Source organism: Salmo trutta, chromosome 38 (genome assembly GCF_901001165.1).
Source record: "Salmo trutta chromosome 38, fSalTru1.1, whole genome shotgun sequence".
In the NCBI taxonomy this organism is placed as follows: Eukaryota; Metazoa; Chordata; class Actinopteri; order Salmoniformes; family Salmonidae; genus Salmo; species Salmo trutta.
Genome location: NC_042994.1, coordinates 9,447,470 through 9,473,188, shown reverse-complemented (window position 1 = coordinate 9,473,188; position 25,719 = coordinate 9,447,470). Strand labels below are relative to the sequence as shown.

General features: G+C 43.4%; 1 protein-coding gene across 1 annotated transcript in view; it reads right to left on the bottom strand.

Moving 5' to 3' along the window:
* LOC115177732 (VPS10 domain-containing receptor SorCS3) overlaps nucleotides 1-25,719 on the bottom strand; it is a 206,290-nt gene that overhangs the window by 42,083 nt on the left and 138,488 nt on the right. The window contains exons 5-10 of the mRNA XM_029738669.1: nucleotides 22,524-22,591; nucleotides 15,411-15,475; nucleotides 14,023-14,141; nucleotides 9,968-10,057; nucleotides 8,886-9,065; nucleotides 2,980-3,126 (exon numbers count right to left, since the gene is read on the bottom strand). Coding sequence (XP_029594529.1) covers nucleotides 2,980-3,126; nucleotides 8,886-9,065; nucleotides 9,968-10,057; nucleotides 14,023-14,141; nucleotides 15,411-15,475; nucleotides 22,524-22,591 — 669 coding nt within the window. The remainder of the gene's footprint in view (nucleotides 1-2,979; nucleotides 3,127-8,885; nucleotides 9,066-9,967; nucleotides 10,058-14,022; nucleotides 14,142-15,410; nucleotides 15,476-22,523; nucleotides 22,592-25,719) is intronic.

The following is a 25,719-nucleotide window of genomic DNA, read 5'->3' as shown; positions in this document are numbered from 1 at the left end:
GCTCGGCACCCGCATACTCAGGCTGACTGGCTCTTGTTCAGCTAAATGATAAATAAGTCCACTCAGGCTATCCGGAAGGCCAAAGTTTATTATTTTAAGCAGCAGTTCTCTCTGTGGGTCTAACCCCAAGAAGTTCTGGAAAACCTGTTAAGGACCTGGAGAATAAACCCTCCTCCTCACAGCTGCCTTGTCCCTTAATGTTGATGATATGGTTGTTACTGACAAGAAGCACATGGCTCTTTAATCACCACTTCATTAAGTCAGGATTCCTATTTGACTCAACCATGCCTCCTTGTCCGTTCAACATTTCCACATCTCCACCCCTTCTAATGCGACTAGCGCCGATACTCCTCCCTCTTTTTCCCCTGTCCCGCTACAAAGTTTCTCCCTGCAGGCAGTCACTGAGTCCAAGGTGCTAAAGGAGCTCCTTAAGCTTGTCCCCCAAAAAATCATCTGGGTCAGATGGTTTAGACCCTTTCTGTTTTTAAGGTTGCTGTCCCTATCATCGCCAAGCCCATCTCTGACCTTTTTAACCTGTCTCTCCTCTCTGGGGAGGTTCCCATTGCTTAGAAGGCAGTCACGGTGCATCCTTTAATTAAAGGGGGAGATCAAGTTGATCCTAACTGTTATATACTTTTTTCCATTTTGCCCTGTTTATCAAAAGTCTTGTTAAAACTTGTCAATAATCAATTGACTGGCTTTCTTGATGTCTATAGTATTCTCTCGGGTATGCAATCTGGTTTCCGCTCAGGTTATAGATGTGTCACTGCAACCTTAAAGGTCCTCTTTGATGTCACTATTGCCGTTGATTCTAAGCAATGCTGTGCTGCTATTTTTATTGACTTGTCCAAAGCTTTTAATCCGGTAGACCCTTTCATTCTTGTGGGTGGGCTAAGGAATATTGGTGTCTCTGAGGGTCTTTGGCCTGGTTTGCTAACTATCTCTCTCTCAAAGAGTGCAGTGTATACAGTCAAAACATCTGCTGTCTCAGCCACTGCCTGTCACCAAGGGTGTACCCCAAGGCTCGATCCTAGGCCCCACGCTCTTCTCAATTTACAATAACAACATAGCTCAGGCAGTAGAAAGCTCTCTCATCCATTTATATGCAGATGATACAGTCTTATACTCAGCTGACCCTTCCCTGGATTTTGTGTGAAACATTCTACAGCAAAGCTTTCTTAGTGTCCAACAAGCTTTCTCTAACCTTACCCTTGTTCTGAACACCTCCAAAACAAAGGTCATGTGGTTTGGTAAGAAGGATGCCCCTCTCCCCACAGGTGTGATTACTACCTCAGAGGGTTTAGAGCTTGAGGTAATCACCTCATACAAGTACTTGGGAGTAGAGCGAGACTGGTCTTTCTCTCAACACATATCAAAGCTGCAGGCTAAAGTTAAATCTAGACTTGATTTCCTCTATCGTAATCGCTCCTCTTTCACCCCAGCTGCAAACTAACTGTGATTCAGATGACCACCCTACCCATGATAGATTACTGGGATGTAATTTATAGATCGGCAAGTAAGGGTGCTCTCGAGCGACAAGATGTTCTTTACCATTCGGCCATCAGATTTGCCACCAATGCTCCTTATAGGACACAGCACTGCACTCTATACTTCTCTGTAAACTGGTCATCTCTGTATACCCATCTCTATAAAACCCTCTTAGACCTCACTCCCCCCATCTGAGATATTTACTGCAGCCCTCAACCTCCACATACAACACCCGTTCTGCCAGTCACATTCTGTTAAAGGTCCCCAAATCACACATATCCCTGGGTTGCTTGTCTTTTCAGTTCGCTGCAGACAGCGACTGGAACGAGCTGCAACAAACACGCAAACTGGACAGTTTTATCTCAATCTCTTCATTCAAAGACTCAATCATGGACACTTACTGACAGTTGTGGCTGCTTTGCGTGATGTATTGTTCTCTACCTTCTTGCCCTTTATGCTGTTGTCTGTGCCCAATAATGTTTGTACCATGTTTTGTGCTGCAACCATGTAGTGCTGCTGCCATGTTGTGTTGCTACCATGTTGTTGTCATGTTGTGTTGCTACCATCCTGTGTTGTCATGTGTTGCTGCCATGCTATAATTTTGTCTTAGGTCTCGCTTTATGTAGTGTTGTCTCTCTTGTCGTGATGTGTGTTTTGTCCTATTTTTTTTATTATATATATTTTTTCCCAGCCCCCGTCATTGTAAATAATAATTTGTTCTTAACTGACCTAGCCTAGTTACATAAAGGGTCAATAAAAAATTATCATAATTTTAAAAGTCTCAGGGGTGAGCTGACAACAAAAGTAAATTATATCTGTTCACAGAGCCCCCCCCCCCCCCCCCCCCCAAAGAATGTGCTCTTTCATCTTTGCCAATTCATAGTATGACATTGCTGTAAGGACACCAAGGGAAACAGGATTTAACAGGGTAATCAAATAGAATCTGTAATTAAAATGTTACATAAATGCACAATCGTTTTCAACCTGTAGCCCACTCAGCGCACGGCGTGCAGCCCCCACAATTGTCTCCCTAGGCTTTTAATAAACAGTATGAACTCTTACTGCTAATGTCTCAAAATTATTTCTCTACATAGTCATCCTTTACAGTCGCCTCACGAGGAATTAATTATTTAATTAAATTAATAATTACTGTAAATAACAAGGAGATGGGACACAATTCATCTCATATCATAGGTTAAATGTGATTACGTAAAGTAAGTCCCTTTCAATTAAGATGAGTAAGTAAACTCCCTTGAGTGTGTGATGTAACGCGACTGTTATCATTTATGTATATAACTTGAAGGGAACTGAACACATATTCCTGCATTAAAATAAACTTTCAATGGAGATTATCTATAGAGCATGTTTTTTTAACTCCTGGACTAGACTTAATCTGGGTCGAGGGAAGCACCTCAAAGAGTTCAGCCAGTCTTAGATCATGTATGATTACCACAGCGATGAGCCTTCCCTGTTAGCTTCAGTATAACTCACCAGTATACAGTGGATGTCGTTGCCAGCCAGGTCTGTCGCCGGGGCCTGCAGTAACCTCCAATCACGGCCCTTGTTGTAGGTGATGTAGGTCTTCACCTGGTTGTCCAGCCTCCTGTTTGCGATCAGCATGCCTTTGATACCTGCTACCTAGGGATAAATAGAGAAGAAATTGTAAAACAGACACTAAAACTAGCCAATCCAACCACCAAAACAGATTACATCGTTTTTAAGCACTAACCAGTACCCAAAATGCCCCCTGACAGACATAGCCACGGGAAGTAGGGGTGCTGAGGATGCTGCAACACCCTCTGAATTTTTTTTCTTTTTTATATTAATACAAATATATCTACTACCGGGCAAAAGTTTGAGAACACCTACTCATTCAAGGGTTTTCAAGACATCAAAACAATGAAATAACACATATGGAATCATGTAGTAACCAAAAAAGTGTTAAACAAATAAAATATATTTTTCAAATAGCCACCCTTTGCCTTGTTGACAGCTTTGCACAAGCTTGGTATTCTCTCAACCAGCTTCACCTGGAATGCTTTTCCAACAGTCTTGAAGGAGTTCCCACATATGCTGAGCACTTGAAGGTGTGGTGGCTAATTTCTGCATTACCAAATGAGGAGAGTTACAAACTTCACACACCAGTCAGAGTTATACTTAAACTACATCTTTAATAATAAGAGCTTTGCAGTACCACTTGACTTTCAATGATGCGCCATTGAAAGTGACAACACAAAAGTACAAAGATCTTTTATAGCCAAGATACACCCCTCTCAACCTACATGACGAACCACAGATCTTAGGAACAGTTCACAAAGAAAGACTTTTACTTGAGAGAGGAGTATCCCATAGCCAGATAGCATTTGCTATAAATTCTCGTTCAGTTTGGTACCTAAAACGAGGTTCTAATCCCATTCCTGCTACTTTGTAGCACAAAAACACCATCTCATCCAACGGCATAAATTAATTGTCAACTCTAGATACTCCCATCACAAGTAAACCCCCCCTTGACCCCACTCCTGGACAAGCTCACTGAGGGGAGTGAGCCTCTAGGTCATACACTATCCCAGGATAAGTGCAACATCAGAGAGGACATACAATGGTTCCAGACACTGGCATACACATTCCCCCAATGCCAAAGGAGGGAGTGACTTGCGCACAGACATTGTGGAGACAAGTAATTGGTTCCTCATTAATCACGCCATCCCTTCACATGGTTTAACAGATACATTCACATATGAAGACAATGTTCCTGCCTGTCCTCTTCCCTTTCTGATATTCTGCATAGCACCAGGGATATGTGAAAGACAAGCCTGACCTCTCCCCTCTCTGGGCCCCAAGTGACTGAGCCCCAGCTGAGGGAAGAAATGCAACTGCCAACACTAAAGTCTATTAGAAATACATTCTAATAGACAAGTATATCGCATAAACATATTATGCAATACAAGCATTATGACATAATCTTGCAATTTTCCACGACAATGGCTGCTTTTTCTTTACTCTGCAGTCTGACTCATCCCAAACCATCTCAATTTGGTTGAGGTCGGGGGATTGTGCACTCCATCACACTCCTTCTTGGTAAAGAATAGCCCTTACACAGCCTGGAGGTGTTGGGTCATTGTCCTGTTGAAAAACAAATGATTGTCCCACTAAGCCTACTAAATTGTAATTATTTCACCACTATGGCCTATTTATTGCCTTACCTCCCTAATCTCACTACATTTGCACACACTGTATATAGATTTTTCTATTGTGTTATTTACTGTACGTTTGTTTATCCCATGTGTAACTCTGTGTTGTTTGTGTCAAAATGCTTTTCTTTATCTTGGCCAGGTTGCAGTTGTAATTGAAAACTTGTTCTCAACTGGCCTACCTGGCCAAATAAAGGTGAAATAAAAAAAACAACGAAAAAGCCCAAACCAGATAGGATGGTGTATTGCTGCAGAATGCTGTGTTTGCGATGCTGGTTAAGTGAGCCTTGAATTCTAAATAAATCACAGACAGTGTCACCATAACATCTCCTCCTCCATGCTTAATGGATGGAAATACACATGCGGAGATCATCCGTTCACCCACACCGCTTCTCACAAAGACACGGCGGTTGGAACCAAAAATCTCCAATTTGGACTCTAGACCAAAAGACAAATTTCAACTGGTCTAATGTTCATTGCTCGTGTTTCTTGGCCTCTTCTTCTTAGTTGTGTCCTTTAGTAGTGGTTTCTTTGCAGCAACTCAACCATGAAGGCCTGATTCACATAGTCTCCTCTGAACTGTAGATGTTGAGATATGTCTGTTACTTGAACTCTGAAGCAGTTATTTGGGCTGCAATTTCTGAGGCTGGTAACTCTAGTGAAATTATCCTCTGCATTCCATATATGCTATTTCATAGTTTTGATGTCTTCACTATTATTCAACAATGTAGAAAATAGTAAAAATAAAGAAAAACCCTTGAATGAGTAGATGTTCTAAAACTTTTGACCGGTAGTGTATATATAATGTGTATATATATAATATTAGATTTTTCCACAAAAGTAGTGCACTGAGCCTTTAGTAGTTCTGTATTAGCAGACCGATATAGCCGTCTGTAGCGCGGGCAAATTATAATTACATATATTGTTTTTTATTCTCACAAAAGTAGTGCACTGGGCCTTTACTAGTCCTGTATTAGCGGGCTGCTATAGCTGTCTGTAGCGTAGGCAAAAATAATCCCTGCAACCCCACAGTCAACAAAAAGTTCTCAGCACCCCCAACCCCAAACATCTTCCCGCGGCTATGCTGACAGACATCAGACTGGTCACAAAACCAGTCTCCTTGTCCTTTAATTATCTCCCTTTAATTGCATCCCCATCAACTGCCCACCACTGTTGTGACAACATTACTACGCTGGACATTAAAACTGATAAACTGTCACATCCACGTGACACCCACTCACAAAGTGAGAGAGAGAGAGAGAGAGAGAGCAAGCGAGAGAAGTCATGGCTCCTTGCCTCCTTAGTCAAACTGTCTCCCTACGATAGCCCATCCAGGATGGACATGTGATTGGGGTAAACCTGATGACTGTGCTTTAAATAAGATACTGCAGCAGACATTGAGGACCCTCAGTCGTATCGCCTTATCAGTATAAGTGGCACTAATAGGCGTCACGTTTGACATCGTCATAGAAAAACGGCCACCCGGGATGGACACAGCTAATGAGGCGGGATGGGGCCCCTCCCTCCCCTGACCAGACGTGTCAATCACAGCGGTAATTATTTATCGTCCCCCCACACCCATCCCTCTATCGCATCTTCCGCCCACAGTCCCTACTTCCCTGCTGTAGAAAAGGACAGGGTCCCTGCGGTAGTGAAGGACAGGGACTGAGATCTACACTCTGGAATCGCAACTTGAAGTCAGAGGTGTAATTTCAGGGGAGTGTGGGCTGGTACTACAGTATTGATGAAGATATTACCTCTGTCAAGATATATCACAGTGGGAGAACAGGCGAGGTAGAGTACAAGGTAAAAAAAAAAACACTGCTGTCCACCTTGCCCCTGGCAACAGCACAGTACACTTCCTCCAAGCTAATATTTTAACTAGGTACTAAAACTTTTACAGTACTAATAATGATAGCCATCAGTACATTACTATGATGATTGTTGGTATCAACGTCTCATTGACTATAAGAGTGATATCTAGTAATATGTGTAGACCTATGTGTGGCTGTCATCTAGTAATATTACATATGGACCTACAGGTAACAAAATGAAGGAAACTCTTGAGTAAATGAGGGTTCTGGTGGCTCTGTTATGGTGTTGGGTGATTTTTCCTGGAATGGTTTAGGTCCACTCAACCCCTTAGAGGGCAAGGTAAATGCCAACACAGCCATTCTGAGGGATAAACTTCAACCTATGGTGAAGCAGATCTATCCTGATGGGAGTGGTCTCTTCCAGGATAACAATGCCCCCGTTCACAGGACATGAGTGGTCACTGAATGGTTTGATGAGCATGAACCTGATGTAAACCATATGCCATGGCCGTCTCAGTCACCAGATCTCAACGCAATTTAACACTTATGGGACATTCTGGAGCGGCGCCTGAGACAGCGTTTTCCACCACCCTCAACAAAACACTAAATGATGGGATTTATTGTGGAATAATGGGTCGCCTCCATCCAATAGAGTTCCAGACACTTGTAGAATTTATGCCAAGACGCATTGAAGCTGTTCTGGCTCGTGGTGGTAAGACACTTTACGTTGGTGTTTCCTTTATTTTGGCAGTTACCTGTATGTGTGCGTGTGGAAACATCTACGTAGGCAAAACAACAACGCCCAGCACTCTAGTAATATTAAACATACTGTAGACTGATGTATGCATGTGGATCCATCTAGTAAGAAAAAACAAACAACACAACAGCTTTCAGCACAGTAGCACTAGTATGATAAATTACCACTGAGATACCAGACTTCCCTCAGTACATGCACTTCCCTTTTCCAATCTTTCAATATGCATTAATGAAGTTTTCCGCAATCTATTAGAAATATGGATCCACTGCTGAATCAGGGAATCAGAGGCTCCGAATGGGGAGGAAATGGGGGGAGAGGTTTAAGAGGGTTGGCAGAGAGCTAATACACAATCACAAACCGCTAGGCTAACAGAAAGGATCATCATCATCATGACCATTACCTAAATCATCTAGCTAACCCTCCCTCCATCTCTTCCTCCCTCCGTCTCTTCCTCCCTCCATCTCTTCCTCCCTCCATCTCTTCCTCCCTCTGTCTTTTCCTCCATCCCTCCTACCATTCACTCATTCAAAAGCTATTTATAGCTCTGAGTAAGTAGGGAATCAGGTAGGCCTACCACTGAGTATTAACTGTGCTAGGCAAGTTAGGATGTTCTGTAATATTCCGTGTTGAAGTTCATACCTCTGGGAGATAGATTGAATGAAAAACCTAACACTAAATGGCTATGTTGACTGGGAGTTAGGGAAAAACCTTTTGATTGAAGGGAAGATTGTCCAGATTGAATCCAACTGACACTCAAGTTACTCCAATTAGTCTAAAGTGGGGGGGAAATGGTTTTATTCCAGTGAATAATATTATTTATTTATGAGAGAGAAAGACTGGGAAAGAGAAAGTGAGAGAATACTGACATAAGGCAATTCATTATTTGACAATCCAGGGAAAAGAGTAAAAGCCTGTTGCTTTCACTCAGTCTCTCTGTTCCCTGTTGAGCTCAAAGTACTTAGTGAATGATTCCTCTCTTAGTCTTTGAGGCCATTGGCCTTCTGAAGCCCAACACTCCAGGGTTTGTTAAAACAATACTTGGGACTCCTACAAAGTACTTTGGTCAGAGTTATATCTACAGTCTTTTTCAGAGGATCTCAGAGCAATAGTCTGCCTCTTCAACAAACAAAAAAAAGATTAAAGTAAAACTTTACAGCGATACATAGAGCATAACTTCAGTTTACAATAGTTTGCGATTAGCACATGCATGCATACCCAGAGGGTTAAACTAGTTAAAACAACATCATACTGAATGGAAAACTGGATTGGCGTAACTTCAACCAGTTTTACCCACTGGGTATGACCATTCATTTTAATACTAATTCTGTTTTTGTAAACCATTAACACACACGTTAGAAGGAACAGCAGCAGTAGTAATAACATTGTTAATGACTTCTGACTTTGAAGATCAGACCCATATCTCACTCCTCTACCTCCCTCCATCACACCTGCCAGTGTCTGGGTGATAAACTGGGGATTCATCCTGAGAAAGAAGGGAAAAAAGGAGGGGGACGATCCGCAATGAATGTTAATGACATAGGGATCTACTAAAAAGGCTACAACCAGTCCGGTAGTAGTACACATGTGCGCACCCCTCCCTCCAGACACGTACACAAACACACTGTGGACACTTACCTCATACAGGTCCAGCATCTGGTTGCCCCCCAGGCCGCGGGTGGTCTTGACGTTCTCCATGGCCAGGGTGAAGAGGATGCCCTGGGTGTCGGAGAGGTACAGGTTGTACGTGTCATTCTGGTTCCACTCCTGTACTGCCGCGAAGACCTGGTGCTCGTCTGTGCTAACGATGTGGAGGTCCTGGTGACAGAGGATGAGGGGTTGGAGAGGTTCGAGGATTTATGAAGAGATGATGGATCTTATGGGTTGGGGTTGTAACAAGCTGCCGAGTACGTGTTGTGCGTCACAAGATCAGGTCTCGTGTGCATATTGAATGTTTAACACTTTACCTGCCAATGTTCTCTACACAACATATAGTGTCTTTTAATAGCTGCAATAGAAGAGTGAGACTGCACACTATGAGATTACACATCATTGTGTAGTAATGCTATAGATATTTCTAGAGCTAAATCCTTTTGTTGAAGGGAGAAAACAAAGGGGTAAATTGTTGGTTACTTCAAATAAAAAATGTATTTCCCATTCTGTCACGACTTCTGCCGAAGTCAATGCCCCTCCTTGCTCGGGTGGTGTTCGGCGGTCGACGTCACCGGCCTTCTAGCCATCATTGATCAGTTTCTCATTTTCCATTGGTCTTGTCTTGTTATCCTACACACCTGTTTCCAATCAACATTAATTACATGTTGTGTATTTAACCCTCTGTTTCCCCTCATGTCCTTGTCGGTGATTGTTTTTGTTTTTGTTATGTTACGTGTGTTTTGTATCGGTGTGCGACGGGTATTATGTCACCCATGTTATTTTGTACTTTGGTTGTGGAGTTTTTTTTTTCTTCAATTAAATACTCCAGAATAAACAATTTGGTTTCTCCTGCGCCTGACTTCCCTGCCACCAACATACACGAATATGACACATTCTATGTATACCACAGGTGTAGACTTTATTGTGAAATGCTTACTTACGAGCCCTTCCCAACAATGCGCAGTTAAAAAGTAAGAAAGAAAAAAAAGTATTCAATCTGAATAATTGTTCTGCTGTATGTATCACCGAAGGCATGTGTTTATCCCTGTAAAATGAATGTTGCTTACCTTAGGCAGAGAATATTTTGGCAGTTTGATTTTGAGGAATGGATCCCTCTGGTAGGATACGTAGTAGCTGGCCTGTCCTGCTCTAGTAACCTGTAACACATTGAGCCAAGACACAGACTATTCCCTTTTTGTTCAATTGTAAAATGTTTCCACGCTACTGTACACATCACATGAATTAACTGCTTGGATTAATCTAAAAAACTTCATAAATGTATCAATCATTACTCATGTTGCAACCTTCACCCAAGTGAACATGCATGACATTGTTTATGATGTAAAGATATATACTTCATTGTCAGAGAGGAACATTGACACATAATACATTTAAATGTCTATTTCCAGACGTTTCAGTTGAGAAAATAACAATAAGATCTCCTGGCTAGCATACAGCGGAAACTGCTCCTCTCACGTCCTCTCCTGTTGTCGATGCTCTTTGTGGTTTGGGAGGTAGACTTGGGTAAATATCTCATAGGGACAATCAATAGCCTCATTATTCTCTCCCAAGCAATGCTCAGTGGCCTGTCTTAGGAAAGTCATCCTTAATGATATCAGCACCTTGGCAAGCAAACACTTGAGCTGTTAGCTGCTGTTAGCCTATGCAGTACAAACACCGCCAGCGGGGAAGAAAGTGTTAGAAACCTGTAATTAGAGCACAGGCTTCGAAGACTCTCAGGACAGGAGAACAATTTTCGGCAACAAAAGTGTGATAGTCCTAGCATCAGCACTAGGGAGCAATTTATTTAATCCACTTCCTCTTTCGTGATTCCATTAATCAATAATTCATCCACAAAACAAGCTGCTGTCTATCTGGGTTGGAAAAGGGGGAGGTGAAATAGGATCATTATCATATGACAGAACTAATTAGGCCTCTTAGTGTGCTTCTAAGTGCAATTCAAAGAGAGAGAGAGAGAGAGAGAGAGAGAGGTTTTGAACTGAAAGAGATATTGGGATGATTGATTTTTCATTACCCACTTTCATAGAATTCGTTCGGTTGTGACGCAACGCGAGAAAACATTGTAGGTTCCCTGAATTGAAGATGTGGTAGGAGGTATAGGTTGAGTGTTTGTGGGTTTAATTAGGGAGACGTATGAGTGTGGTCAAACATAGTTGGGGGATCTCTTAGACCACAGAACTTATTTTTGTTGTTCTTTTTTTACCCCTTTTTCTACCCAATTTCTACCCAAGAAGCCGCACTGCTTCTTGACACACTGCACGCTGTACCCGGAAGCCAGCCACACCAGTGTGTCGCAGGCGCCTGGCCCACCACAAGAGTTGCTAGAGCGCGACAGGACAAAGAAATCCGCCTCATGGCTCTCTCGGACACAGCCGGTTGTGACACACTGGTGTGGTGATCGAACCCGGGTCTGTAGTGATGCCTCAAGCACTGCAAGAAAGCAGAAATCTTAATTTCCATTATTCTGGCAGAATGAAGCCAATCATGTGCCCTGCGTAGGCTATAACTAGACGGCAGAGTTTTTCCAAGGCATCACGTTAAGTGCTGGGAGTTCTTCCTGAACCCCTGACATAGAATAAAAGAGCCTAGAGTTTTCCTGGTCAAGCCACTTTCTCAAAGGAAAACTTTTGGCTTTAATTTAAATAGTTAGGACCAGGAATTTTCCCTGACCATGTGACCTGACCTGGAAAACCTTCTGGCCCTAATTAATGTTCTAATAGAAATACATCCATATCTCTCCCCTTCAAATACTTCAAACAACTAGGTAGGCCTTTGGAGTTCAATTTGGATGGAAAAGTTATTTATAATGGACTGGATTGTCAGAATAATTATTCCTATTTAACTGTTTACTTTTAAATTCATGCATCCTCATTTGCACAATGTCAAAGTAAAAAATATTAAGGCGGCGGGAGGGAACTTAAAACATGACCCCAAAATTGCACCAGCATTACTTAGAATTCAGCACATTACCAGATTTCTCTCTTGCATAAATGATGATTAATATGGTGTGGAAGAATATCAAATATAAAACTCCCTAGGTTTCACATCTGAATCAGAATAGTGTGCAAATGCAGACTCTTGGATGAAGGTTCAAACAAAAGGTTTGCATATTTTACATATTTCATGCGAGGTCCCTTTTCTTTATAGAGAATGTGTGGTTATAAATAAAATATCCATGCAGCATAACAACTGGTCAAGGTTCGGAGGTATTGGAAAGTATTCAGACCCCTTGACTTTTTCCCCCAAAAAAGTATGTTACAGCCTTATTCTAAAATTTATTAATTTGTTTCTTTCCCTCATCAATCTACACACAATATCCCATAATGATGAAGCAAAATCTTGTTTTTAGTAATTTTTGCAAATGTATAAAAAATAACAACAACTGAAATATCACATTTACATAAGTATTCAGACCCTTTGCTCAGTACTTTGTTGAAGCACCATTGGCAGTGATTACAGGTCAGAGTCTTCTTGGGTATGACGCTACAGGCTTGGCACACCTGTATTTGGGGAGTTTATCACAGTCTTCTCTGCAGATCCTCTCAAGCTCTATCAGGTTGGATGGGGAGCATCGCTGCACAGCTATTTTCAGGTCTCTCCAGAGATGTTAGATCAGGTACAAGTTCGGGCTCTGGCTGGGCCACTCAAGGACATTCAGAGACGTCCCGTAGCCACTCCTGCATTGTCTTGGCTGTGTGCTTAAGGTCTTTGTCCTGTTGGAGGTGAATCCAGTCTGAGGCTCTGGAGCAGGTTTTCATCTCTGTACTTTCTTCTGTTTATCTTTCCCTCGATCGTGACTAGTACCTGCCGCTGAGAAACATCCTCACAGCATGATGCTGCCACCACCATGCTTCACTGTACGGACAGTGCCAGGTTTCCTCCAGACGTGACGCTTGGCATTCAGGCCAAATAGTTCAATTTTGGTTTCATCAGACCAGATAATCTTATTTCTCATGGTCTGAGAGTCCTTTAGCTGTATTTTGGCACACTCAAAGCGGGCTGTCATGTGCCTTTTACTGAGGAGTGGCTTCCGTCTGGCCACTCTAATTTAAAGGCCTGATGGGTGGAGTGCTGCAGAGATGGTTGTCCTTCTATAAGGTTCTTCCGTCTCCACAGGGGAACACTGGAGCTCTGTCAGAGTGACCATCGGGTTTTTGCTCACCTACCTCATCAAGGCCCTTCTCCCCCGATTGCTCAGTTTGGCCGAGCGGCCCGTTCTATGAATAGTCTTGGTGGTTACAAACTTCTTCCATTTAAGAATGATGGAGGTCACTGTATTCTTGGGGATCTTCAATGCTGCAGAAATGTTTTGGTACTTTTCCCCAGACTTATGCCTCGACACAATCCGGTCTCGGAGCTCTACGGATAATTTCTTTGACCTCACTGATTGATTTTTGCTCTGACATGCACTATCAACTGGGAGACCTTATATAGACAGGTGTGTGCCTTTCCAAATTATGTCCAATCAACTGAATTTACCACAGGTGGAGTCCAATCAAGTTGTAGCAACATCTCAAGGATGATCAATAAAAACAGGATGCACCTGAGCTCAATTTTGAGTCCCATAGCAAAGGGTCTGAATACTTATGTAAATAAGTTTTCTGTTTTCGTTTTTTTATACATTTGCAAAATACAAATGTAAACCTGTTTTCACTTTGTGATTATGGGTTATTGTGTGTAGATTGATGAGGGAAAAAAATTATTAAATACATTTTAGAATAAGGCTGTAACGTAACAAAATGTGGAAAAAGTCAATGGGTCTGATTGCAAAATGAACAGTTAAAAAAAACTTGACCTCTATCAATGGTTCCCATATCTATCCTAATCAAGAACATACTGCCGTTCAGACAATGTGCCAACATAACAATTAATCAAAAATATTTAGATTTATCACACCATTTTCTCAAACCTGAGGATCAACCAGTTGTTGCATGTGGTGCTGTAAAATATGCAAATCCCCTCTCAGTCCTAGCCAAACCAAGTTGTGCGTAATACATAACAAATGCCCATAATATTGAAGGCTAACGATGCTTATCCTATGCAATGCATCATGGTCCACATACAATACGTTACACTATATTTTCTTCAGACAGAGCCTTACCTGAATAAACATATAGTCATCTTGGACAACCAGTGAGCTGATGTCGATGTATCCAGGGAAGGGGTAGTTTCTGTTGGGCTCTGAGCATGTTAGAGCCTGGCATGTTACATACTGTATACCTGCAAGATGAGGAGATTGAGATTACTGGATATCTGGATTCATCCAGCTGTGGATTGTCGTGGAAATGTACCACATTTGTCATGCTATCCCAGGTTTTACTGCTTAAGAATAGTCTATTTTTATACGCTAATGTTTTTTCTAACCTGATACAAACTTGTCTTTGTGTGACTTAGTCATAAGACTGGGCATATAGCTAACATCTGTTTGGGTGCGACCACAGCATGTGACATCCTGTGGGTTTACTATCTACGGGAAGTCACATGTATGGAAACTTGCAGAACGGAGCACATTATAATGTTTGCTGTTGTGAATGCAGTTAGACGGTTGAGCCCTCAGGCTATCAACCTTGTGCTTTCTAAATCTGCACAGACAACTAATTGCCTTTAACACACTATCTGCTGACTGCCACGTGTACAAAAAGGATGTAGTTCTTTATAAAAGCTGGGACCTGACACTGTTTGTTGGGCCATAACTGCACAACTGCTGAAGTGCATAGTTAACTGCTCCATCGTTGCAAATCTTATTATAAGGTTGTTTTGAAGAATACAGTCTCTCTCCTTTTGGTTAGAATTTCCACCACAGGATCATGCCCCCTATTCTTGGGAACGTGAGGATGCCTGGAAACCGAGGCTATATGTCTGTATAAATTGAACTTGAGGGAAATTTTGTATGGTTTGTGATTGACATGCAATAGAGGAGATAACATTAAACTTGTGACAGTGTACTGACTGTGTATATATATATATAATTGTAATTTGACCAGTATGTTGTGATTTCCATTCTATAATGGGGATTGGTTCATACATCCAATATGTCAAGTTGTAGACTTGTCTCAATTCAACATGATCAACTATGATCATTCTCTGTGTACAGAAAACAAAACTGTGTCTGATTACGGGGCTCTAACAACGGCAGCAGCAGATAGCAAGAATAAACAATCTCACAATATCACCAATGGAGGACCTTGAGTGGCGTTGCCGTGGAGAGTTATGGAGCTGACACACCCAGGGTGAGAGAGATTAGAGGAAAAGGCCATATTAATCAAGTATCACACACTGCATTTATCAGTGGGGTAATCCACTGTCTCTCCCCTGGGACACAACGCTCTAAACCCAGGGTGGAATGTATTCCTTGACAGACTCTCGCTCTCTTCCATCGTTAGAGGGCTGATAATTAGACTGCAAATGTGGGGGCATTTCTCTGTAGTGTGCGTGACAGAGAGAAAAAGAGAGGTGTGTTTGTGTGCCTGTGTGTGTGGTGCTACTCACGTCCATTGGGGGTGTGTGCCTCCATGTGAACCAGATCAGATTCCTTGTCCAGACCCGTTACAGACCTGGATTAAAGAAGTCGAGGAGAGAAGGAAGGATGAAGAGGAGGAGGGGGGAGGAGGGGTAAAGTAATGAGAAGAAGGGAAGAGGAGTAGGAGAGAGAGAGAAGAAGAGGAGACGAGAAGGGAAGAAGCGGAGTGGAGGAGGGAGGAAGAGGATAGGAGGGAATAGAAGGAGGGAAGAAGACAATAAACAGAAGATGAGTCTCAGCAGAGGTATTCCACGTCTCATTTCAGCGTTGTCTCAACAATGATGTCAATAAAATAGCAATGCCATTCCATCTGAGGACATTCTTCCCAGAGATGTGTCACAAAATGTCACATTACCCTTGCAACCCCCACAGCAACAACCAGATGCTGTGGGTTTGTTTTTCTACTAAAAAGTGGTATCTGTCACAAAAGTGTATATATGCAACAACCTACATATGGTATTTATTTTGTCTGGCACTGTACACCGGCAAGGCTGTGCCACATAATTAAAGTTAGAATCACTGTACTGTATATCACTGTATTATATAATTTATTGGGTATAGTGGACTAATTTGGACAGATTAAAAAATATATATATATATACAGTTGAAATCAGAAGTTTATATAAACTTAGTCATTAAAATACACAAGTCATTAAAACTCGTTTTTCAACCACTCCACAAATTTCTTGTCAGCAAACTATAGTTTTGGCAAGTCGGTTAGGACATCTACTTTGCGCATTACACAAGTAATTTCTCCAACAATTGTTTACAGACAGATCATTTCACTTATAATTCACTGTATCACAATTCCAGTGGGTCTGAAGTTAACATACACTAAGTTGACTATATCTATAACCTGTTGAGGACAGACGTTCCGCTAGCGGAACCCCGTTCCGCCTGCGGAACCCCTAGCCAACAGCCAATGGCATCGCATCAATTTTCTCAAAAAATCAACAATTTTACACCATTTTAAAGATAAAAGTCTCGTTAATCTAACCACATTGTCCGATTTCAAAAAGGCTTTACAGCGAAAGCAAAACATTAGATTATGTTAGGAGAGTACATAGACACAAATAATCTCACAGCCATTTTCCAAGCAAGCATATATGTCACATAAACCCAAACCACAGCTAAATGCAGCACTAACCTTTGATGATCTTCATCAGATGACACTCCTAGGACATTATGTTATACAATACATGCATGTTTTGTTCAATCAAGTTCATATTTATATCAAAAACCAGCTTTATACATTAGCATGTGATGTTCAGAATTAGCATATAAAATACGTAACAATTATTTTAAGAATTATAGATACAGAACTCCTTTATGCAATCGCTATGTCCGATTTTAAAATAGCTTTTCGGCGAAAGCACATTTTGCAATATTCTGAGTACATAGCTCGGCCATCACGGCTAGCTATTTTGACATCCGCCAACTTCGGGGTCACCTAAACTCAGAATTACTATTAGAAAAATTGGATTACCTTTGCTGTTCTTCATCCGAATGCACTCCCAGGACTTCTACTTCAACAACAACTGTTGTTTTGGTTCCAAATAATCCATAGGTATATCCAAATACCTCCGTTTTGTTCATGCGTTCAGGTCACTATCCGAAGGGTACCGCGCGAGCGCATTTCGTGACAAAAAAAATCGAAATTTTCCATTACCGTACTTAGAAGCATGTCAAACGCTGTTTAAAATTGTAAGGACCGTCGTCAGGAATGGACCAAAATGCGGCGGAGTTAGGGTTCATCATATTTTAATCAAACGAACACTTTACAACTACACAAAACAAGGAAAAACTGACAGCCAACACAGTCCTGTCAGGTGCAACCACAATGACAAGAACAATTACCCACGAAACACAAAGGAAACGTAGGCAACTTATGTGTGACTCCCAATCAACCACAACCCTCTACAGCGGTGCCTGATTTGAAGTCACACGTCCAAAATCAACGAAACAATAAAAAAACACACACTCCCTTCTGCCACGTCCTGACCCAACTACACCCTCTACTGGTCAGGACGTGACAGTACCCACCCCCCCCTCAAAGGTGCATACACCGAAATGCACCTACACAAAACACAGAAAAAACCCCACCAAAACGACAACAAACAAAAAAAAATCCCCTAAACAAAAAGGGAGGGAAGGGAGGGTGGCTGCCGTCAACGACGGCACAGTGCTACACCCTCCCTCCCCAACCCCCCTATCCTGGAGGTGTCTCAGGTGCGGGACGTAAACCTTGCTCCACTTTCGGCGTCGTCCACTTTGGTGGCGCCGATAGCTGCGCCGGGCAGATGGGCCACTCGAGCTGACCCTGGCAGACGGACCACTCGGGCTGGGCCGGAGGACAGGCGGGCCACTCGGGCTGGGCCGGAGGACAGGCGGGCCACTCGGGCTGGGCCGGAGGACAGGGGGGCCACTCGGGCTGGGCCGGAGGACAGGCGGGCCACTCGGGCTGGGCCGGAGGACAGGCGGGCCACTCGGGCTGGGCCGGAGGACAGGTGGGCCACTCGGGCTGAACAGACGGGCCACTCGGGCTGGGCCGGAGGACAGGCGGGCCACTCGGGCTGGGCCGGAGGACAGGGGGGCCACTCGGGCTGGGCCGGAGGACAGGCGGGCCACTCGGGCTGGGCCGGAGGACAGACGGGCCACTCGGGCTGGGCCGGAGGACAGGTGGGCCACTCGGGCTGAACAGACGGGCCACTCGGGCTGGGCCGGAGGACAGGCGGGCCACTCGGGCTGGGCCGGACTGACGGGCCACTCTGGCAGATCCTGACTGACGGGCTACTCTGGCAGCTCCGAACAGGTAGGGCACTCTGGCAGCCCCAAACAGGCAGGCCACACCGGCAGATCCTGACTGACGGGCCACTCCGGCAGCTCCGAACAGGCAGGGCACTCTGGCAGCCCCGAACAGGCAGGCCACTCTGGCAGATGCGGACTGTCGGGCCACTCTGGCAGCTCTGAACAGGCAGGGCACTCTGGCAGCCCCGAACAGGCGGGCCACTCTGGCAGCTCTGGGCAGTCGGGCCACACTGACTGATCCGGGCAGTCTGGCCACTCTGGCAGCCCCGAACAGGCGGGCCACTCTGGCAGCTCTGGGCAGTCGGGCCACTCTGACTGATCCGGGCAGTCGGGCCACTCTGACTGATCCGGGCAGTCGGGCCACTCTGGCAGCTCCGGGCAGTCGGGCCACTCTGGCAGCTCCGGGCAGTCGGGCCACTCTGGCAGCTCCGGGCAGTCGGGCCACTCTGGCATCTCCGAGCAGATGGGCCACTCTGGCAGCTCCTGACTTGCGGGCGGCTCTGGCGACTCCTGACTGGCGGGCAGCTCTGGCGACTCCTGACTGGCGGGCAGCTCTGGCGACTCCTGACTGGCGGGCAGCTCTGGCAACTCCTGACTGGCGGGCAGCTCTGGCGACTCTTGACTGGCGGGCAGCTCTGTTGACTCTTGACTGGCGGGCAGCTCTGGCAGCTCCTGACTGGCGAGGCTGGGCTGACACACTAGACGCCTGATGCGTGGGGCTGGTACTGGACGTGCCAGCCTGGAGACACGCACCTCAGGGCTAGTGCGGGGAGCGGGAACAGGCCGAGTCAGACTGGGCTAACGCACCTCAGGGCTAGTACGGGAAGCTGGCCTGGGGCTCCATTCTTGCCCCGCAAAACTGCCCTTCTGCCTCCCCCCAAAAAATTATTGGGGCTGCCTCTCGAGTTTACTAAACTCTTCCATAGCCCTGGAAACGCTCATCCTTATCTCCGCCCACGTCCATCCTTCTTCCTCGTTCCTCCGCTGCTTGGTCCAAGTTTGGTGGGTAATTCTGTAAGGACCGTCGTCAGGAATGGACCAAAATGCGGCGGAGTTAGGGTTCGTCATATTTTAATCAAACGAACACTTTACAACTACACAAAACAAGGAAAAACTGACAGCCAACAAAGTCCTGTCAGGTGCAACCACAATGACAAGAACAATTACCCACGAAACACAAAGGAAACGTAGGCAACTTATGTGTGACTCCCAATCAACCACAACCCTCTACAGCTGTGCCTGATTGGAAGTCACACGGCCAAAATCAACGAAACAATGAAAAAAAAACACACTCCCTTCTGCCACGTCCTGACCCAACTACACACTCTACTGGTCAGAACGTGACCAAAAAAATGTTATGCTATTTTTCTCGTAAAATAGCGATAATATTCCAACCGTTGTATTCATTCATTCAAAGGCTGAAAGAGAAAAATGGCGAGTTCTTGTGACCGCGCATCTCCAGTCTCACTGTCCCCAGGCTGACCACTTACAAACTCTGCTCCTATACTTTGCCCAGAGACAGCAGACACCCCATTCCACTTTCTGGCGGCTTTAGAGAGCCAATGGAAGCCTTAGAAAGTGTCACGTTAGAGCACAGATGCTGTAATTTCGATAGAGATGCAACAGAAGGACAACAAATTGTCAGACAGGGCACTTCCTGCATGGAATCTTCTCAGGTTTTGGCCTGCCATATGAGTTCTGTTATACTCACAGACAACATTCAAACAGTTTTAGAACCTTTAGAGTGTTTTCTATCCAAATCTACTAATTATATGCATATTCTAGTTTCTGGGCAGGAGTAGTAACCAGATTAAATCGGGTACGTTTTTTATCCGGCCGTGAAAATACTGCCCCCTATCCCAAAGAAGTTAAACAACTTGGAAAATTCCAGAAAATTATGTCATGGCTTTAGAAGCTTCTGATAGGCTAATTGACATCATTTGAGTGAATTGGAGGTGTACTTGTGGATGTATTTCAAGCCCTACCTTCAAACTCAATGGCTCTTTGCTTGATATCATGAGAAAATCAAAAGAAATCAGCCAAGACCTCAGAAAAAGAATTGTAGACCTCCACAAGTCTGGTTCATCCTTGGGAGCAATTTCCAAACGCCTGAAGGTACCATGTTCATTTGTACAAACAATAGTACGCAAGTATAAACATCATGGGACCACGCAGCCGTCATACCGGTCAGGAAGGAGACGCTTTCTGTCTCCTAGAGATGAAGGTACTTTGGTGCGAAAAGTGCAAATCAATCCCAGAGCAACAGCAAAGGACCTTGTGAAGATGCTGGAGGAAACGGTTCCATAAGTATCTATATCCACATTAAAACGAGTCCTATATCGAAATAACCTGAAAGGCCGCTCAGCAAGGAAGAAGCCACTGATCCAAAACCGCCATAAAAAAAGCCAGACTACAGTTTACAACTGCACATGGGGACAAAGATCAAACTTTTTGGAGAAATGTCCTCTGGTCTGATGAAACAAAAATAGAACTGTTTGGCCATAATGATCATCATTATGTTTGGAGGAAAAAGGGTGAGGCTTGCAAGGCAAAGAACACCATCCCAATCATGAAGCACGGGGGTGGCAGCATCATGTTGTGGGGGTGCTTTGCTGCAGGAGGGACTGGTGCACTTCACAAAATAGATGGCATCATGAGGTAGGAAAATGATGTGGATATATTGAAGCAACATCTCAAGACATCAGTCAGGAAGTTAAAGCTTGGTCGCAAATGGGTCTTCCAAATGGACAATGACCCCAAGCATACTTCCAAAGTTGTGACAAAACGGCTTAAGGACATCAAAGTCAAGGTATTGGAGTGGCCATCACAAAGCCCTGACCTCAATCCTATAGAAAATTTGTGGGCAGAAGTGAAAAAGTGTGTGCAAGCAAGGAGTTCTACAAACCTGACTCAGTTACACCAACTCTGTCAGGAGGAATGGGCCAAAATTCATTCAACTTATTGTGGGAAGCTTGTGGAAGGCTACCCGAAACGTTTGACCCAAGTTAAACAATTTCAAGGCAATGCTACCAAATACTAATTGAGTGTATGTAAACTTCTAAACCACTGGGCATGTGATGAAAGAAATAAAAGCTTAAATACATAATTCTCTCTACTATTATGCTGACATTTCAAGTTCTGAAAATAAAGTGGTGATCCTAACTGTGCTAAGACAGGGAATTTTTACTAGGATTAAATGTCAGGAATTGTGAAAAACTGAGTTTAAATGTATTTGGCTAAGGTGTAAGTAAACTTCTGACTTCAAATGTATATTTAACTAGGCAAGTCAGTTAAGAACAAATTATTACTTACAATGATGGCCTAGGAACAGTGGGTTAACTGCTTTGATCAGATCAACACATTTTTACCTTTTTGGTTCAGGGATGTGAACTAGCAACATTTCGGTTAATGGCCCAACGCTCTATCCACTAGCCTACCTAGAGCCTCCCAGATATGGTGTTCTTATAGTGTGATGTATGTCATTCCTGGTAGAGTGAGGCTGATAAACTTATAGTCTGTAATCATGACTTGAGAGGCATGGGGTACTAATCATGAGGGTCAGAGTTTAAAGTCCTTGAAGGTGTTGGATCAAGGATGGATCAAGCTAATTATTTAGGATATGTGATGAAAAGCAGACCCTGGATTTATGCAAGTTGCTGTGGACCTAGCTGGCGGCAGCTCGGCATGCACACACACACACACACACACACACACACACACACACACACATCTCTAGGAAGGAAAGCAATGAGGCTACATTTGTGATGAGTGTGTACTTCCTCAGAATGGGGGTGGACCAACATGATTAGATGAGAGGCGACAAATTATACAGTATCTTCCTATTTTATGAATGTACAATATGTATGGATAACCCCCAATGAAAAAGTAAGGATTGTTAAGATAAACCTGAATGTGACATGTGAGAGGCAGAATGTGACATGTGAGAGGCAGAATGTGAAATGGTGACACTGTGGATGTAGATTCATCTCAGTCCAATCATATCGACAGTGGAAATGAGCAGAATGGTACACAACATTTCCCACCAGCAACACCAGTTATTCAGATAGCTTGTTGAAACGTTTTATCAATGTCCTTCACAGTCTCTTGCATTGCAGAAAGCAAACAACATGTTCCACACACTGCTAGTGATGCTCCAAAACAGATTGTGATGAGAGTCTGAGTAAACAAAGGAAAAGATCAGGACAACAGAGAGGACGAGAGGAAGCGAAGGATGATGAGAAGAAAGAAAGAAAGAAGACAATCATATGACTCACCAGTAGAACCTGTTCACATGCTCATGAACCAGCTGCCATTTTCTCCCAAAGTCCAGGGAGGCGTACAACTGTGAAGAAGAACATAAAAAAAGAAAAGAGAGATAGAGAACATAGTCTACTTATCACAAGGGAGAAAGTAAAGTGACAGTGGGCTTGAGTCATGGCAGGATAATGCTAGGGAAGAGCGTACATGTGAGCAATAAAGCGTGACACTCTAGATAGGCTGACATAGCTTTAAACTGACATCATCATTATAACTCAGACCATTCATGTTATGACTATCCTGTTTCCAGACATATCCTGTTTCCTTTTCCAATTGTAAATTAGAACGTGGTACAGATAAAGCACTTCAAGTCCAATATGTTTGGTGCAAAATAGGTTTGACATTATCGTTTGCTTTTCCTGGAACAGCAAAACATTTGGTGGATTCCTGGTGAACAAATGAAGTGGAGTGCTTATATATCAAATTATTTATCAAACAAATGGAAATCAAGGCCTATAAATCAGAGGAAGAATACAAATCCAGAATACTACTGTAAATTAAGAATATACTTGCCAAAAAATAAATATATTTCCCTGTTGACGAGCAGGTGTAGAAGTGCCCATGGCCTAATTTCCTTGGTCTAATTACATTTCCCACTTCCTGGGTGCATAATGACAGGGAGCATTTTGTTCCATTACACTGATTGATGCTACTGATGTTGCTTCCTGCTGGCTGTCTGTATTGTTATTTTAGTCCTACAGACAGAGTCGGTGGCCCCAGTCAAACTCCATGCTAATGTTCTACCTTTATCAGAGTGGAAATCTGACATTCAACTTCGAGGCCAACAGTCATCAAACAACAGATACACCTTGCCATATTTGCTGTATGCAAACAAATTGTTATGCACACACACAATAGTAACTTAACTGTCATCATCATAATCATCCTGTTATTTATCACTGGCTTGGTACCAGATCTGATCCTATAGCTAAACCATCAGTAAATAAATAGCGGTCCCAAGCCATCTTCCACCTCATAGGATCCTGCATGTGGCAGGCAGGCGGAGCCATGTTCCTTCCAATAGCAGTCTGTGGTTGCAGAAAGGCGGAGCCATGTTCCTCCCAAATAACAGTCTGTGGTGGCAGGCAGGCTGAGCCGGGTAGCAGGTAGGCAGGTCGGGCTAGTCTCTCATCACCCTGGACAGTGACATATGATGCCACTGGGTGAGCTCAAGCTGCACTCATTCATCAGGCCAATGATATTTTTTATTCTAAAGCTCAGAGCTGTCACAAAGTGAGCTTCATAGTTTTCCACTCACGTCAATAACTCAAAACACCAGCCAGATCCAGAGCCACTGATGAGTCCTGCCCGGCGACAGCCAAGAGAGTGAGAGAACGAGAGCTGCCAGGGAAACTTCTCTAAATGGTGGTTGAAGGACTGAGGATAACAGTTGGTTCCACTCATCTATTCATGTTATTGGAGGATTTCAATTTAAATCCATATGGCGTTATGTACGCTATTGCGTTCTGAGGCTTGTTTAGCTGTGTACTTTTGCAAAACGTTGACACCAACTGAATAATTTTTTAAGTAGAACATGTGGTTTACCAGGAAAGAGAGACGGAAAAAGAGAGTCATGGTTTTTGTGCCTATGCTAGGTAGGTTAACAATGTAAGCTTTTGAGAACATGTCAAGCGGATTAACGAAAACATCTGATTATGTACAAGAACAAAAACATCACGGAGCATTAGGGCACGGACCGCGTTGCACAGCATGTGTTGCCTCTTCATCTAAAGAATAATTCATTCTAATGTGGATTCAGGGAAAACGCAGAACATTATGTACAAACATTATCGCTGATGCATATGGTGCGTTGCGACCCCAAAGAGTGGGCATCACAGTCAAGGCTCCAAGATCTTACACAGGCCTCTTTTTCCAGACAACAACATCTTTTAACCTTTTTGGGATAGGGGGCAGTATTGAGAATTTTGGAAAAAATATGTGCCCATTTTTAACTGCCTCCTACACCAACTCAGAAGCTAGAATATGCATATTATTGTTCAGGTTTGGATAGAAAACACTCTGAATTTTCTAAAACTGTTTGAATGGTGTCTGTGAGTATAACAGAACTCCTATGGCAGGCAAAAACCTGACAAGGTTTCAAGCAGGAAGTACCCTGTCTGACAAGGAGTCGTGCGTCTTGCATCTGTTTATTGAAAAGTAAGGATCTTAGCTGTAACGTGACAATTCCCAGGGCTCCGATAGGCTCTCAGAACCCGGGAAATAACTGAAGGTTAACGAGGCAGCCTCAGGCTGAAACACATTATCGGCTTTGGCAAGTGGCGGCTCAGAGGACCTTTGAATGAGGCGTGTGCACGATTCGCTCCTGAGGAGAAATTTTATTCGGCTGTTTAGGCTCAATGCATATTCCGGTCGGAATATTATCACTTTTCTACGAGGTAAATGGCATAAAAATTGGTTTTAAACAGCGGTTGACATGCTTCGAAGTACGGTAATGGAATATTTAGACATTTTTTGTCATGCCAAAGCGCCATGCGCGACACCGTGATGAAGCATTCTGATAGTGTCTAGAACTCACGAACAAAACGTCGCTGTTTGGATATAACGATGGATTATTTGGCACCAAACCAACATTTGTTATTGAAGTAGAAGTCCTGGCAGTGTATTCTGACGAAGAACAAGCAAGGTAAGAACATTTTTCTTATAGGAAATGTGATTTTGGTGGAGGCTGACCTCGGTGTGTCTAAATAGCTAGCCCTGTGATGCCGGGCTATGTACTTAGATTATTGCAAAATGTGCTTAATCCGAAAAGCTATTTTAAAATCGGACATATCGAGTGCATAGAGGAGTAATGTATCTATAATTCTTAAAATAATTGTTATGCTTTTTGTGAACGTTTATCGTGAGTAATTTAGCAAACTGTTAGTAAATTCCCCGGAAGTTTGCGGGGGTTATGCTTTTTCTGAACGTCACATGCTAATGTAAAAAGCTGTTTTTTGATATAAATATGAACTTGATTGAACAGACATGCATGTATTGTATAACACAATGTCCTAGGTGTGTCATCTGATGAAGATCATAAAAGGTTAGTGCTGCATTTAGCTGTGGTTTGGGTTTATGTGACATGATATGCTAGCTTGAAAAATGGGTGTCTGATTATTTCTGGCTGGGCACTCTGCTGACATAATCTAATGT